Raw genomic sequence first — 15986 nt, 5'->3', positions numbered from 1 at the left:
TGCTCTGTCAGTTGTTGCTTAAAGCTAGTGAGGGAGATAAGTGTTTCCAGTTTCAGAGATTTTTGTAGTTCGTTCCAGTCATTGGCAGCTGAGAACTGGAAGGAGAGGCGGCCAAAGAAATAATTGGTTTTGGGGGTGACTAGAGAGCTATACCTGCTGGAGCGTGTGCTACAGGTGGGAGATGCTATGGTGACCAGCGAGCTGAGATAAGGGGGGACTTTACCTAGCAGGGTCTTGTAGATGACATGGAGCCAGTGGGTTTGGCGACGAGTATGAAGCGAGGGCCAGCCAACGAGAGAGTACAGGTCGCAATGGTGGGTAGTATATGGGGCTTTGGTGACAAAACGGATTGCACTGTGATAGACTGCATCCAATTTGTTGAGTAGGGTATTGGAGGCTATTTTGTAAATGACATCGCCAAAGTCGAGGATTGGTAGGATGGTCAGTTTTACAAGGGTATGTTTGGCAGCATGAGTGAAGGATGCTTTGTTGCGAAATAGGAAGCCAATTCTAGATTTAACTTTGGATTGGAGATGTTTGATATGGGTCTGGAAGGAGAATTTACAGTCTAACCAGACACCTAAGTATTTGTAGTTGTCCACGTATTCTAAGTCAGAGCCGTCCAGAGTAGTGATGTTGGATAGGCGGGTAGGTGCATGTAGAGATCGGTTGAAGAGCATGCATTTAGTTTTACTTGTATTTAAGAGCAATTGGAGGCCACGGAAGGAGAGTTGTATGGCATTGAAGCTTGCCTGGAGGGTTGTTAACACAGTGTCCAAAGAAGGGCCAGAAGTATACAGAATGGTGTCGTCTGCGTAGAGGTGGATCAGAGACTCACCAGCAGCAAGAGCGACCTCATTGATGTATACAGAGAAGAGAGTCGGTCCGAGAATTGAACCCTGTGGCACCCCCATAGAGACTGCCAGAGGTCCAGACAGTAGACCCTCCGATTTGACACACTGAACTCTATCAGAGAAGTAGTTGGTGAACCAGGCGAGGCAATCATTTGAGAAACCAAGGCTGTCGAGTCTGCCGATGAGGATGTGGTGATTGACAGAGTCGAAAGCCTTGGCCAGATCAATGAATACGGCTGCACAGTAATGTTTCTTATCGATGGCGGTTAAGATATCGTTTAGGACCTTGAGCGTGGCTGAGGTGCACCCATGACCAGCTCTGAAACCAGATTGCATAGCAGAGAAGGTATGGTGAGATTCGAAATGGTCGGTAATCTGTTTGTTGACTTGGCTTTCGAAGACCTTAGAAAGGCATGGTAGGATAGATATAGGTCTGTAGCAGTTTGGGTCAAGAGTGTCCCCCCCCTTTGAAGAGGGGGATGACCGCAGCTGCTTTCCAATCTTTGGGAATCTCAGACGACACGAAAGAGAGGTTGAACAGGCTAGTAATAGGGGTGGCAACAATTTCGGCAGATAATTTTAGAAAGAAAGGGTCCCGATTGTCTAGCCCGGCTGATTTGTAGGGGTCCAGATTTTGCAGCTCTTTCAGAACATCAGCTGAACAGATTTGGGAGAAGGATAAATGGGGAAGGCTTGGGCAAGTTGCTGTGGGGGGTGCAGTGCAGTGGGCAGCTGGGAGGAGGTGTTCTTATTCTCCATGGACTTTACAGTGTCCCAGAACTTTTTGGAGTTAGTGTTGCAGGAAGCAAATTTCTGCTTGAAAAAGCTAGCCCTGGCTTTTCTAACTGCCTGTGTATAATGGTTTCTAGCTTCCCTGAACAGCTGCATATCACGGGGGCTGTTCAATGCTAATGCAGAACGCCATAGGATGTTTTTGTGTTGGTTAAGGGCAGTCAGGTCTGGGGAGAACCAAGGGCTATATCTGTTCCTGGTTCTAAATTTCTTGAATGGGGCATGTTTAATTAAGATGGTTAGGAAGGCATTTAAAAAAAATATCCAGGCATCCTCTACTGACGGGTTGAGATCAATATCCTTCCAGGATACCCCGGCCAGGTCGATTAGAAAGGCCTGTTCGCTGAAGTGTTTCAGGGAGCGTTTTACAGTGATGAGTGGAGGTCGTTTGACCGCTGACCCATTACGGATGCAGGCAATGAGGCAGTGATCGCTGAGATCTTGGTTGAAGACAGCAGAGGTGTATTTAGAGGGCAAGTTGGTTAGGATGATGTCTATGAGGGTGCCCGTGTTTAAGGCTTTGGGGAGGTACCTGGTAGGTTCATTGATTATTTGTGTGAGATTGAGGGCATCAAGTTTAGATTGTAGGATGGCTGGGGTGTTAAGCATGTTCCAGTTTAGGTCGCCTAGCAGCACGAGCTCTGAAGATAGATGGGGGGCAATCAGTTCACATATGGTGTCCAGAGCACAGCTGGGGGCAGAGGGTGGTCTATAGCAGGCGGCAACAGTGAGAGACTTGTTTTTAGAGAGGTGGATTTTTAAAAGTAGAAGTTCAAATTGTTTGGGTACAGACCTGGATAGTAGGACAGAACTCTGCAGGCTATATTTGCAGTAGATCACAACACCGCCCCCTTTGGCAGTTCTATCTTGTCTGAAAATGTTGTAGTTTGGATTTAAAATTTCTGAATTTTTGGTGGTCTTCCTAAGCCAGGATTCCGACACAGCTAGAACATCCGGGTTGGCAGAGTGTGCTAAAGTAATGAGGAAACCACTAGTTATGGATGTAGTATATCTGGTAATGAGGAAACCACTAGTTATGGATGTAGTATATCTGGTAATGAGGAAACAGCTAGTTATGGATGTAGTATATCTGGTAATGAGGAAACCGCTAGTTATGGATGTAGTATATCTGGTAATGAGGAAACCGCTAGTTATGGATGTAGTATATCTGGTAATGAGGAAACCGCTAGTTATGGATATAGTACATCTGGTAATGAGGAAACCGCTAGTTATGGATGTAGTACATCTGGTAATGAGGAAACCGCTAGTTATGGATGTAGTATATCTGGTAATGAGGAAACCACTAGTTATGGATGTAGTATATCTGGTAATGAGGAAACCGCTAGTTATGGATGTAGTATATCTGGTAATGAGGAAACCGCTAGTTATGGATGTAGTATATCTGGTAATGAGGAAACCGCTAGTTATGGATGTAGTATATCTGGTAATGAGGAAACCACTAGTTATGGACGTAGTATATCTGGTAATGAGGAAACCACTAGTTATGGATGTAGTATATCTGGTAATGAGGAAACCACTAGTTATGGATGTAGTATATCTGGTAATGAGGAAACCGCTAGCCATGGATGTAGTATATCTGGTAATGAGGAAACCGCTAGCCATGGATGTAGTATATCTGGTTATAAGGAACCGCTGGTTATGAATGTAGTGCAGTGGGGCAAATAAGTATTTAGTCAGCCACGAATTGTGCAAGTTCTCCCACTTAAAATGATGAGAGAGGCCTGTAATTTTCATCATAGGTACACTTCAACTATGACAGACAGAATTAGGAGAAAAAAAATCCAGAAAATCACATTTTTTATGAATTTATTTGAAAATTATGGTGGAAAATAAGTATTTGGTCACCTACAAACAAGCAAGAATTCTGGCTCTCACAGACCTGTAACTTCTTCTTTTAGAGGCTCCTCTGTCCTCCACTCGTTTTGTATTAATGGCACCTGTTTGAACTTGTTATCAGTATAAAAGACACCTGTCCACAACCTCAAACAGTCACACTCCAAACACCACTATGGCCAAGACCAAAGAGCTGTCAAAGGACAGCAGAAACAAAATTGTAGACCTGCACCAGGCTGGGAAAATTGAATCTGCAATAGCTTGGTTTGAAGAAATCAACTGTGGGAGCAATTATTATGAAATGGAAGACATAGAAGACCACTGATAATCTCCCTCGATCTGGGGCTCCATGCAAGATCTCACCCCGTGGGGTCAAAATGATCACAAGAACGGTGAGCAAAAATCCCAGAACCACACGGGGGGACCTAGTGAATGACCTGCAGAGAGCTGGGACCAAAGTAACAAAGCCTACCATCAGTAACACACTACGCCGCCAGGGACTCAAATCCTGCAGTGCCAGATGTGTCCCCCTGCTTAAGCCAGTACATGTCCAGGCCCGTCTGAAGTTTGCTAGAGAGCATTCGGATGATCCAGAAGAAGATTGGGAGAATGTCATATGGTCAGATGAAACCAAAATATAACTTTTTGGTAAAAACTCAACTCGTCGTGTTTGGAGGACAAAGAATGCTGAGTGGCATCCAAAGAACACCATACCTACTGTGAAGCATGGGGGTGGAAACATCATGCTTTGGGGCTGTTTTTCTGCAAAGGGACCAGGACGACTGATCCGTGTAAAGGAAAGAATGAATGGGGCCATGTATCGTGAGATTTTGAGTGAAAACCTCCTTCCATCAGCAAGGGCATTCAAGATGAAACGTGGCTGGGTCTTTCAGCATGACAATGATCCCAAACACACCGCCCGGGCAACGAAGGAGTGGCTTTGTAAGAAGCATTTCAAGGTCCTGGAGTGGCCTAGCCAGTCTCCAGATCTCAACCCCATAGAAAATCTTTGGAGGGAGTTGAAAGTCTGTGTTGCCCAGCAACAGCCCCAAAACATCACTGCTCTAGAGGAGATCTGCATGGAGGAATGGGCCAAAATACCAGCAACAGTGTGTGAAAACCTTGTGAAGACTTACAGAAAACATTTGACCTCTGTCATTGCCAACAAAGGGTATATAACAAAGTATTGAGAAACTTTTGTTATTGACCAAATACTTATTTTCCACCATAATTTGCAAATAAATTCATTACAAATCCTACAATGTGATTTTCTGGATTTTTTTCTCATTTTGTCAGTCATAGTTGAAGTGTACCTATGATGAAAATTACCGGCCTCTCATCTTTTTAAGTGGGAGAACTTGCACAATTGGTGGCTGACTAAATACTTTTTTGCCCCACTGTATATCTGGTAATGAGGAAACCGCTAGTTATGGATGTAGTATATCTGGTAATGAGGAAACCGCTAGTTATGGATGTAGTATATCTGGTAATGAGGAAACCGCTAGTTATGGATGTAGTATATCTGGTAATGAGGAAACCGCTAGCTATGGATGCAGTATATCTGGTAATGAGGAAACCACTAGTTACGGATGTAGTATATCTGGTAATGAGGAAACCACTAGTTATGGATGTAGTATATCCAGTGGTGGGCCGTCAGGGCCAGCAAGGCCTTCTCTGCTGGCCTAAACATCATCAGAATATATATATTTAAAAATATATATTTTCCCACAAATATGTATTAAATTATTCCCCAGAGTAAGAGTTATACTCTTCATTTCATAGCTTTCCTCTTGGTTGCACTGCTTCCAGCCACAGGTTGAGATTTGGAGGGCTGGTCTTTATGTTAGATCTTTTATCCAATCATATTCAGCCATCAAGTGTTGCCAGGGGTCTAAAATCTGCCCTCGGGCCTTCAGAATCAACAGTGCGGGCGCTTGTAGTTTAAAGTGAATGGAAATGAAAATTTAGTGTCAACCAATCAGCTTTAGAGTTGGCTATTGTATGCCTGCTGGCTGGCTCCAGTGTTACACAGGAGCCAGCTAGCAGGCGTAGTGCGTGCACGTCTTTTGATTGGATTACCAATACTGAGAGGCAAGTCCTATGGGCAGGTCTATGCAGAACCTCAAGAACTAGGAAACTGAATTTGATAAACAAATTAATACGCGTACTACTAAGCTGTTTTTTCAACCCACAATGGCGGAAGGAGGAGAAGATATCGATTTGGTTGAGGATATAATTATAATGCCATTCTCAAAACAAACTTTTCAAGAAAAGTTAGACATTGTAAGGAGAGGTCGCCCGATGCCGACGCTACAAAGCCTGTCACAGGCGGGAAAGGGGTTTGTTCGCCACTTTCAAAGTTCCAACTACGAGCGCTATCAATGGCTCACAGGCTCCGAGAAGCACTGCAAACTGTACTGCTGGGAATGCAAGTGATCGATTTGGTGTTTGGAGCCACACTGGCTTTCCAAACTTGAGTTGTCTAACCAAGGCAGCAACGAGACACCAAAGTACGGCTGGCCACTTACAAGCAATGGTGGTTTTGAAAACTTTTGGGGACACCCGAGTGGATCTACAGCTCAACGAACAAGCGCGTAGGGCAACGGAGCTGCACAATGAAAAGGTGAAGAAAAATAGGGACAAATATTGAAAAGACTCATTGATTGTGTCATGTTTTTGCATAAACAGGAACTGTATTTTTTTTGGGGGGGGGGATTTAAAGCTCAAAGTTTGTGGACCAGAAATGGATTGAAGAAGAATATTAATATAACTATGTTGCACTCGACTATGTTCTTGCCTATTAGTTGAACTGTACTGTATTGTACTCTTCCCCTGCAATTCTCTGAATAAAAATGTCAATTTCAAGGTGACACAACGCCTGGTTATACTGCGTTTCTGTCTAAATGTATAGTGTCTAGAGCCATGGCATCATAATGATGGTAATAAGAGGTGGATTAATTTGGGTGGGACTGTGTAGGACCTCACTTAAGGCCCAGGCCCCAGGCACGCCACTGACTATATCTGGTAATGAGGAAACCACTAGTTATGGATGTAGTATATCTGCTAATGAGGAAACCGATAGTTATGGATGTAGTATATCTGGTAATGAGGAAACCACTAGTTATGGATGTTGTATATCTGGTTGTAGAAACTCCTCCCTGCTAATGAGGAAACCAGACACTTCAGAACAAACTTCCTTTAGATGTTTTGGGAGAAACAATGTTACTATGGTTACTGTTGTTCCATGTTGTAAATGTTATCCAATGTGTTACTATGGTTACTGTTGTTCCATGTTGTGAATGTTTTCCAATGTGTTACTATGGGTTATAGCAGTATGGCCTAATAATTTGACATACATTTTGAATATTTTTGGTTGATACTTTAAGGAGTCTTACAATTCAAAATAAGAAAACCTAATTATCCTTGGTATAACCTTAAAACAGTACTATACTGGGGAAGCCCTTCATGTTGGAGGTGTTTCTACAGTACTATACTGGGGAAGCCCTTTATGTTGGTGTTTCTACAGTACTATACTGGGGAAGCACTTCATGTTGGAGGTGTTTCTACAGTACTATACTGGGGAAGCCCTTCATATTGGAGGGTGTTTCTACAGTACTATAATGGGGAAGCCCTTCATGATGGAGGGTGTTTCTACAGTACTATACTGGGGAAGCCCTTCATGTTATTTAAACCTTCTTAAAACAATTCCATATAGCTTAGAAGGACCTCCCCCTCAGACAAGGCTTAGACTGTAATGGGTTAAACTATCTGAAACTTACATTACTCAGACGAGTTATCCTGGGATCTTACATCACTGTGAGACTAGGTATCCTGGGATCTAACATTACTCAGACTAGTTATCCTGGGGAATAGGTTTAATATATTTGCAAAAAATCTAAACCCGTGTTTGCTTTGGCATTATGGGGAATTGTGACCGCATTATGGGGTATTGTGATGGCATTATGTGGTATTGTGACAGCATTATGGGGTATTGTGTGTAGATTGATGAGGATCTTCTTTTATAATAGAATCAATTTTAGAATAAAGGGATGCACCGATATTACATTATTGGCTAATATTTTCCCACATGTGGATAGGAAGATACAAATTATCAATATTATGGAAAATATTATTTTAAAATACAGGAATTTTACAACTTTAGCTTTCTAGGTCATGCCAGTAGGCTACAGTAGGTTGTATCTCGCTAGGTCATGCCAGTAGGCTACAGTAGGATGTATCTCTCTAGGTCATGTCAGTAGGTTACAGTAGGTTGTAACTCTCTAGGTCATGCCAGTAGGTTACAGTAGGTTGTATCCAAGTGGAAAAAATTGTCAACCCAATGTGGAAAGTGTCGAATTTGGCCAACAACAAAATGAATGGCTCATTTGCTACGTGAGGTTTACTTGATCTAACAGAAGTTTCATAATGATTAAGTTATGTGGACACGTGATATACCGACAACTCTGATAAAAACACTATAGGAGTTGTCATCAGATCGCTATGTATATTCATGCTAGTAACGTAGCATCTCTCTCCATTGAATACAGGCGGTTGACGTCAACAACCCTCGTAGAATATAAACAATATATTACAATAATAAGATGTAACCACCAATCGAAAGAAAGGATATGTGGGAGATAGACAACCCGCATGGCCGCTTTGTGGACAACGACTCCCCTTTTTAGGGCAGAGAGACATCTTGTCAGTATATCCATAATCTTTGGTGTAGCCAACCCAACTCTCGCATGGCACTATTGGGGGGCACGGTGTGTAGTAAATCATCACTACATGAAAATCACTACATGCCATACCCCCCAGTCTGCGGCCAGCAGATAGACCCTTCTCAAATATATATGTTAAGTCACTTTTTGGAAACGGGACGGAGAAAACAAGGGGTAGCTTGTTCTCTACGTCGTCTGATTCTAGACATATCAGTCATCATCCTAGAGCCCTCCGTTGAAGAGGTATTGACGGACCACCTCCAGATATCCAAAGTTAAAAACAAATTTTAGGCGGTACTTACTGGTGTTAATCAGATCTCCTATCTCCACCTCTTCATCTTTCAATGTGACAGTAATCTCCCCTTCCATCTTCACTCCAAAAACTACATCCTCCTCTTTCTCTTCCTCTTCTTTCACTGTAACGTCTTTCTCTTCTTTTTTCACAGTAACAGCCTCACCTTCTACTTCTTGTTTTACTGTGACATCCTCCTCTTCCTTCTCCTCTTTCACAACAATGTTCAGCCCCAGAGCTTCTTTCTCCGTCCAGCAGACCTCCTCTTCTTTAACAGGAGGGGAGATGTTTAGGGAGCTCATGTTCGGGGATGTTAGCTAGCTAGATATCATTAGCGACTATGCTAATGCTAACTTAACCAGCCAGCTACTATAGCTGACTAATACAAAATAATGTAACGTTAATATTAAATTAAATAGGTTAACAAGTAGATACGACAGAACTGTGTCTAAAACACAGTAGCTAATATACACCGAAAGCGTATAAATAGCTTGAATCTTTCGGCTATGTTGGCTATCAAGCTACCGAGGTTGTTGACGAGCTGTTTCTGAAGAACCGTCCACTGGATTATACGTCACGCTGGCAGCATCGCCTGAAAGACGCACATCGCCGTCTGCTGACGAGGGGAAACGCAGTTGAGGATCATATTTTATTTTCAGATAAAGATTATTTTAAATGGATTTAATTAAATAATACTATTATATTGAGACATGCAAAGACAGGAATGTGTTGATTGATTAGTGCGAATAAAAAATGTCTACTACAGCACATTTAAGGCAGTTTCATTCAGTCATACTAAATCTAAATAAGTAGCCAGCTACTGTCGGTCTATACTTCTACATGGTGTAACAATACATCATGTAGATGTATATAATGAACAGACTAGGTCTGTACTGCTCCTACAAGAAGTAACAATATATCATGTAGATGTATATAATGAACAGACTAGGTCTATACTGCTCCTACATGGTGTAAAATACATCATGTAGATGTATATAATGAACAGACTAGGTCTATACTGCTCCTACATGGTGTAAAATACATCACCGTTCAAATGTTTGGGGTCACTTAGAAATGTCATTGTTTTTGAAAGAAAATCACATTTTTTATAAACAGTGTGTAGGCCTTCTTGTTCTTTAATAACAAAGATTTTGTAAACAGTGTTTTTGCATGCAGCAACTCAACCAGTCTCTGAACAGTTGATGTTGAGATGTGTCTGTTACTTGAACTGTATGAAGCATTTATTTGGGCTGCAATCTGAGGTGCAGTTAACTCTAATGAACGTATCTTCTGCAGCAGATGTATCTCTGGGTCATCCTTTCCTGTGGCAATCTTCATGAGAGCCACCCATACCTTGTCACAACACAACTGATTGTCTCAAACACATTAAGAAGGAAAGAATTTCCACAAATTAACATTTTACTAGGCACACCTGTTAATTTAAATGAATTCCAAGTGACTACCTCATGAAGCTGGTTGAGATTATGCCAAGAGTATGCAAAGCTGTCATCAAGGCAAAGGGTGACTTTCCAGCCAATTGTGTCAAAAATAGGTTCATTACTCAAGGCTTTGAGCAACACAGAATTTAGAACAGCCAAATTATTATAGATGGTGTTCCACACAACGTAGAGCGTGCGCAGCTTAGCCTTTATGTCATTATTATAGATGGTGTTCCACACAACGTAGAGCGTGCGCAGCTTAGCCTTTATGTCATTATTATAGATGGTGTTCCACACAACGTAGAGCGTGCGCAGCTTAGCCTTTATGTCATTATTATAGATGGTGTTCCACACAACGTAGAGCATGCGCAGCTTAGCCTTTATGTCATTATTATAGATGGTGTTCCACACCCCGTAGAGCGTGCACAGCGTAGCCTTTATGTCATTATTATAGATGCTATTCCACACAACGTAGAGCGTGCACAGCCTAGCCTTTATGTCATTATTATAGATGGTGTTCCACACCCCGTAGAGCGTGCTCAGCGTAGCGTCTCTGTCATTTACTAAACCACTGGCCGTGTTCCAGAGCATCAAATCCATGCTGCATTGCGGGAAAAAGTTTACTGGCTGACTGATTTATAAATAATAAGGCAGTCGCCTGCACTTTCGGCTCCAATGTCGAACCAATACCAAACTAGTCAAATCAAATGGTATTTGTCACATTCGCTGAATACAATAGGTGTAGATCTTACCGTGAAATGCTTACTTACAAGTCCTTAGCCAACCATGCAGTTCAAGAAATATACAATATTTACTAATTAAACTAAAGTAAACAATGAAATAAGAAGTAACACAATAAAATAACAATAACAAGTCTATATACAGGGGGTACCGGTATTGAGTCAATGTGCAGGGGTACAGGTTAGTAATGAGGCTATATACAGGGGGTACCGGTACTGAGTCAATGTGCGGGGGTACAGGTTAGTAATGAGGCTATATACAGGGGGTACTGGTACCGAGTCAATGTGGGGGGTGCAGGTTAGTTGAGATAATTGAGATAATATTTACATGTAGGTAGGAGTAAAATGACTGCATAGATAATAAACAGCGAGTAGCAGAAGCGTCAAAAAATGAGTTGGGGGGTCAATCTAAATAGTCCAAATGGCCATTTGATTACTTGTTCAGCAGTCTTATAGCTTCCTCTGACACCGCCTAGTATATAGGACCTTTATGACAAAGCTTGACCCCAGTGAAGTATTAGGCCGTACGCACTACCAACTGCAGCGCCTGACGGTGGAAGCCGAGCTGTTGCCATACCAGGCGATGATGCAACCGGTCAACATGCTCTCGATGGTGCAGCTGTAGAACTTTTTTAGGATCTGTGGACCCATGTCAAATCTTTTCAGTCTCCTGAGGGGGAAAAGGTGTTGTCCTGCCCTCTTCACAACTGTCTTGGTGTGTTTGGACCATGATAGTTTGTTGGTGTAGTGTCGATGTTAATGGGGGCCCGTTCGGCCCACCTTTTCCTGTAGTCCACAATCATCTCCTTTGTCTTGCTCACATTAAGGGGGAGGTTGTTGTCCTGGCACCACATTGCCAGGTCTCTGACCTCCTCCCTATAGGCTTTCTCGTCATTGTCTGTGAACAGGCCTACCACTGTTGTGTCATCAGCAAACTTAATGATGGTGTTGGAGTCGTGCTTGGCAGCGCAGTCGTGGGTGAACACGGAGTACAGGAGGGGACTGAACACGCACCCCTGAGGGGCCCCGGTGTTGAGGATCAGCGTGGCAGATGTGTTGTTGCCTACCCTTACCACCTGGGGGCGGCCCGTCAGGAAGTCCAGGATCCAGTTGCAGAGGGAGGTACTTAGTTCCAGGGTCCTTAGCTTAGTAATGAGCTTTGTGGGCACTATGGTGTGGAATGCTGAGCTGTAGTCAATGAACAGCATTCTCACATGGGTGTTCCTTTTGTCCAGGTGGAAAAGGGCAGTGTGGAGTGCGATTGAGATTGCGTCAACTGTGGATCAGTAGTCATTTTTGAAGGTTACCTTCGCATTCTTCGGCACAGGGACTATGGTGGTCTGCTTGAAACATGTAGGCATAGCCCGGTGCGCTACATCGCAGCTCCTCGTATCGGCCGGGCTAGAGTGGGCATCGAGCCAGGAGCAATGAAGCCGGCTCAGCGTATCTGGTCTCCAGTGCGTCTCCTCGGCCCGGGTAATATGGCACCAGCCCTACGCACGGTGTCCCCGGTTCGCCAGCACATCGCAGTGCGATCTGTTCCACTCCGCCGCACTTGCCGGGCTACGGGGAGTATCCAGCCAGGACAGGTTGTGCAGGCTCGGTGCTCGATACCTCCAGTGCGCCTCCACGGTCCGGTCCATCCGGTGCCTCCTCCACGCACCAGGCCTCCGGTGGCAGCACACATTATATTATGATTGACTACTATGATTGAGAACCATACTTAGGTAGCCTGTGTTCCCACTATGATTTGTGGGTAGTTATTTTCTGTTTAGTGTGTTTTGTACCTGACGGAGCTGTTTCAGTTGTTATTTTGTTACTTGTTGTATTTAGTGTTCAGTTTAATAAATAACATGAACACGTACCACGCTGCGCTTTGGTCCTCACCTTCTTCCACCAACGGCCGTTATATAGGGGAGGGTCTGGGTGGGCATCTGTCCATGGTGGCGGCTCTGGCGCGGGACGTGGACCCCACTCCACCTTAGTCTGGGCCCACTTAGGTGGCGCCTTTGGAGCGGCGACCCTCGCTGCCGACCCCGGACTGGGGACCCTTTCAGCGGGCCCCGAATAGACGGGAAACTCTGGCAGCGCCGGAGTGAAGGGCGACTCTGGCAGCACCAGAGTGAAGGGCGACTCTGACTCTGGAGGAGACGGAGAGACATCCTGGTGCGTGGTGCTGCCACCGGAGGCCTGGTGCGTGGAGGAGGCACCGGATGGACCGGACCGTGGAGGCGCACTGGAGGTCTCGGCAAGTGCGGCGGGGTGGAACAGACCGCACTGGGCTGTGCTGGCGAACCAGGGACACCATGCGTAGGGCTGGTGCCATATAACCCGGGCCGAGGAGACGCACTGGAGACCAGATGCGCTGAGCCGGCTTCATTGCTCCTGGCTCGATGCCCACTCTAGCCTGGCCGATATGAGGAGCTGCGATGTAGCGCGCCGGGCTATGCCTGCGCACACCATGCGTCTCACGGCATAACACGGTGCCTATCTGGTCAACCTCTCGCCACAGTAAGCACAGGGAGTTGGCTCAGGTCTCCTACCTGACTTAACCACACTCCCCGTGTGTTTCCCCTCCAATAAATATTTGGCGCTGCCTCTCGGGCTTCCTTGCCAGCCGTGTTCCCTCAAAGCGCTGTCTCCCTTTACCTGCTGCCTCCACTCTCCTGGCTGTCTCCACCTGTTCCCATGGGAGTCGATCCCTTCCAGCCAGGATCTCCTCCTATGTGTAGGAACCCTTCCCGTCCAGAATGTCCTCCAATGTCCATGAGTCCATTCCACACTGCTCCTGGTTACCACGCTGCTTGGTCCTTTTTTGGTGGGTAGTTCTGTAACGGTTTTCGTAGGTGGTAGAAGGTTGAAGAGGACCAAGGTGCAGCGTGGTAAGTGTCCATGTTCATATTTATATTATCTCAGAACACTAAGACAAGATAACAAAAAAATGACCAAAGTGAAGGTTGAAAATGTGCTTGGCCTATCATGAGGGTGTCTGTGTGTGCTGGAAGTAACATTTTGCAACATATGGTGTGACTAGCGGGAAGGCTATGGCTAACCTTGGGTGTAGGCAGTTATCATGAGTTGTGGGGGACACATACAGTGCATAGTGTTGTGAAAACAAACTGTCTTTTGTTAGACAATAACAGGAGCCAGATGTGTGATAACTGTATCCAGAGTTTTGGCCCAGAAGATAATCTGCACAGAAACAACTACACCTGCCAACGGGAGCGCCTGGGGACTGGGACCAGCTTGTGCGCCAACGATAGGCTGAGTGAGTCTAAACCACGCTCAAACTCATGCTTCCTACCCAATAACTTTTTGGCTGAATATTAAATGTGCAATTTACTCAACTGCGTTACCCACTCCAGTCAGCAGATGGTCTGGGAATTTAAGGTTATGCTGTTGGTGTGACGTATAATCTAGTGGACGGAAATCTTCTTTCAACAGCGCTTTTGTGTATATCAGCCACTGTGTTTAAAACCCACTTCTGTCGTCTAGTTAGTTATCCGATTTGATTTAATATTTACTTTGTTGTTTGTTGTTATTAGTCAGCTAGCGGTCTGGTTAAGTTAGCATTAGCCTAGCTAGCTAACATCTCCGACCATGCAGTCACTAAGCTACTCTCCTTCTAAAGAAGAGGAGGATATCACAGTAAAACAATAAGTAAAGGGTGAGGCCGTGACTGTGAAAGAAGAAAAAGATGCATTCAGAGTGAAAGAGGAGGAGGATGTTACAGTAAAAGGAGAGGAGGAAGAGAAAAAGGAGGATGCAGTTCATGGAGTGAAAGAGGAGGAGGGGGAGATGACTGTTACATTGAAAAATGAGGAAGAAGAGGAGGAAACTGGATATCTGGGCCCGGTTTTCCAAACGCATCTTAAGGCATCCAATGGTTCTAACGGTAAACTTAACCGTAAGATGGTTTTGGGAAACCGGGCCCTGATTAACACTCGTAAGTACTGTCTTAGAAACAGAGGCACAAACTCTGCAGTTGTTGAACTGATGTGTGGTGTTAAAGGGGAAATCTGCAATTGCTACATCCATATTGTGACTTTTAAATTATTTACTTATAGCATTGATTCTTGAAGAATATAACACATGCTTCATGAGCTTAGTTCAACTGTTGTACCCCATCAGATCCCCAAATAAGCTGTTTTTACTCTAATGTTTAGAAACAATGTAAATCAACACTGTATAGCCTCAACATGGTTAAAACTATAATGTTGATATCATGGATGGTCAGTCCTTGCATCCATAGGTCTGTCTGTCTGTTGTTACATTTCTCCAACCCCATAATCATCTTATTACCAAAACAGTTGTGGAATGACAGATTTGTTATTGTTTGAACTGCAGATTTCTGGGTTGTGTGGGTTTTTTAAACAGCAACAAAATGGCTGCCCATAGACTTGGTTTGGTAAACAGCTGATGGATGGGGGAAGGAGAAGTGTAACTACTCTCAAATTAATAAAGAATGCTATTGTAGAAACCGCAACCCAACACCTAGCGACCTCGTCAAGAAGTTCAGACATCTTGGCATAACAGTCACAAGGTGTTGACTTGACAGTCGCTGGACCCAGGTTTGAGTTCAGCTCAGGGCTAACCCCTGATTTCACTACACTATGAATACAATGACTGGCAATCCATGATCTCATAATGATAGTTTAACCAGGTTTCTAGGCTATATAGCATATTCTAGAATTCATCCATGATGTCATAATGATAGTTTAACCAGGTTTCTAGCCTGTATAGTGTATTCTAGAATTCATCCATGATGTCATAATGATAGTTTAACCACGTTTCTAGGCTATATAGTATATTCTAGAATCCATCCGTGATGTCATAATGATAGTTTAACCAGGTTTCTAGGCTATATACTATATTCTAGAATTCATCCATGATGTCATAATGATATTTTAACCAGGTTTCTAGGATATATAGTATATTTTATAATTGCCAGTGTAGATATCCTGTGGAGGTCAAATTATTAGAGCTTTTGATAAGTCATTGTATAATATTCAGCCAAGTTTTTTTTCATGCCATTACATTAAAGGCAAGACATACCTAGATTCAATTACATTCATGAATTGGTTTGAAACCTTTGTTTTAAACCCTTCTCAAAGTTGGTGCCTTGACGGTTTGTTATGAAATACAATTTTTTATTTATTTAAATGTAACCTTTATTGAACTAGGCAAGTCAGTTAAGAACAAATTCTTATTTACAATGACTGCCTACCCTGGACGACGCTGGGCCAATTGTGCGACGCCCTATGGGACTGCCAATCAAGGCCGGTTGTGATACA

At 43.8% G+C, this 15986-nt stretch overlaps 1 protein-coding gene across 3 annotated transcripts in view; it reads right to left on the bottom strand.

Annotated features, from left to right (window-relative positions):
• LOC110487368 (gastrula zinc finger protein XlCGF57.1-like) overlaps positions 1-15986 on the bottom strand; it is a 98996-nt gene that overhangs the window by 3423 nt on the left and 79587 nt on the right. The window contains exon 1 of one of the 3 annotated variants that reach the window (XM_036942385.1): positions 8524-9089. The exons of the other annotated variants lie outside the window; for them this stretch is intronic. Coding sequence (XP_036798280.1) covers positions 8524-8815 — 292 coding nt within the window. The 5' untranslated portion in view covers positions 8816-9089. Of the gene's footprint in view, positions 1-8523; positions 9090-15986 lie in introns of those variants that run through there. 3 annotated transcript variants of the gene reach the window in all.

Source organism: Oncorhynchus mykiss, chromosome 13 (genome assembly GCF_013265735.2).
Source record: "Oncorhynchus mykiss isolate Arlee chromosome 13, USDA_OmykA_1.1, whole genome shotgun sequence".
NCBI lineage: Eukaryota > Metazoa > Chordata > Actinopteri > Salmoniformes > Salmonidae > Oncorhynchus > Oncorhynchus mykiss.
Note: the sequence above shows the minus strand (reverse complement) of the source record. Positions and strands in the feature narration are given on the sequence as shown.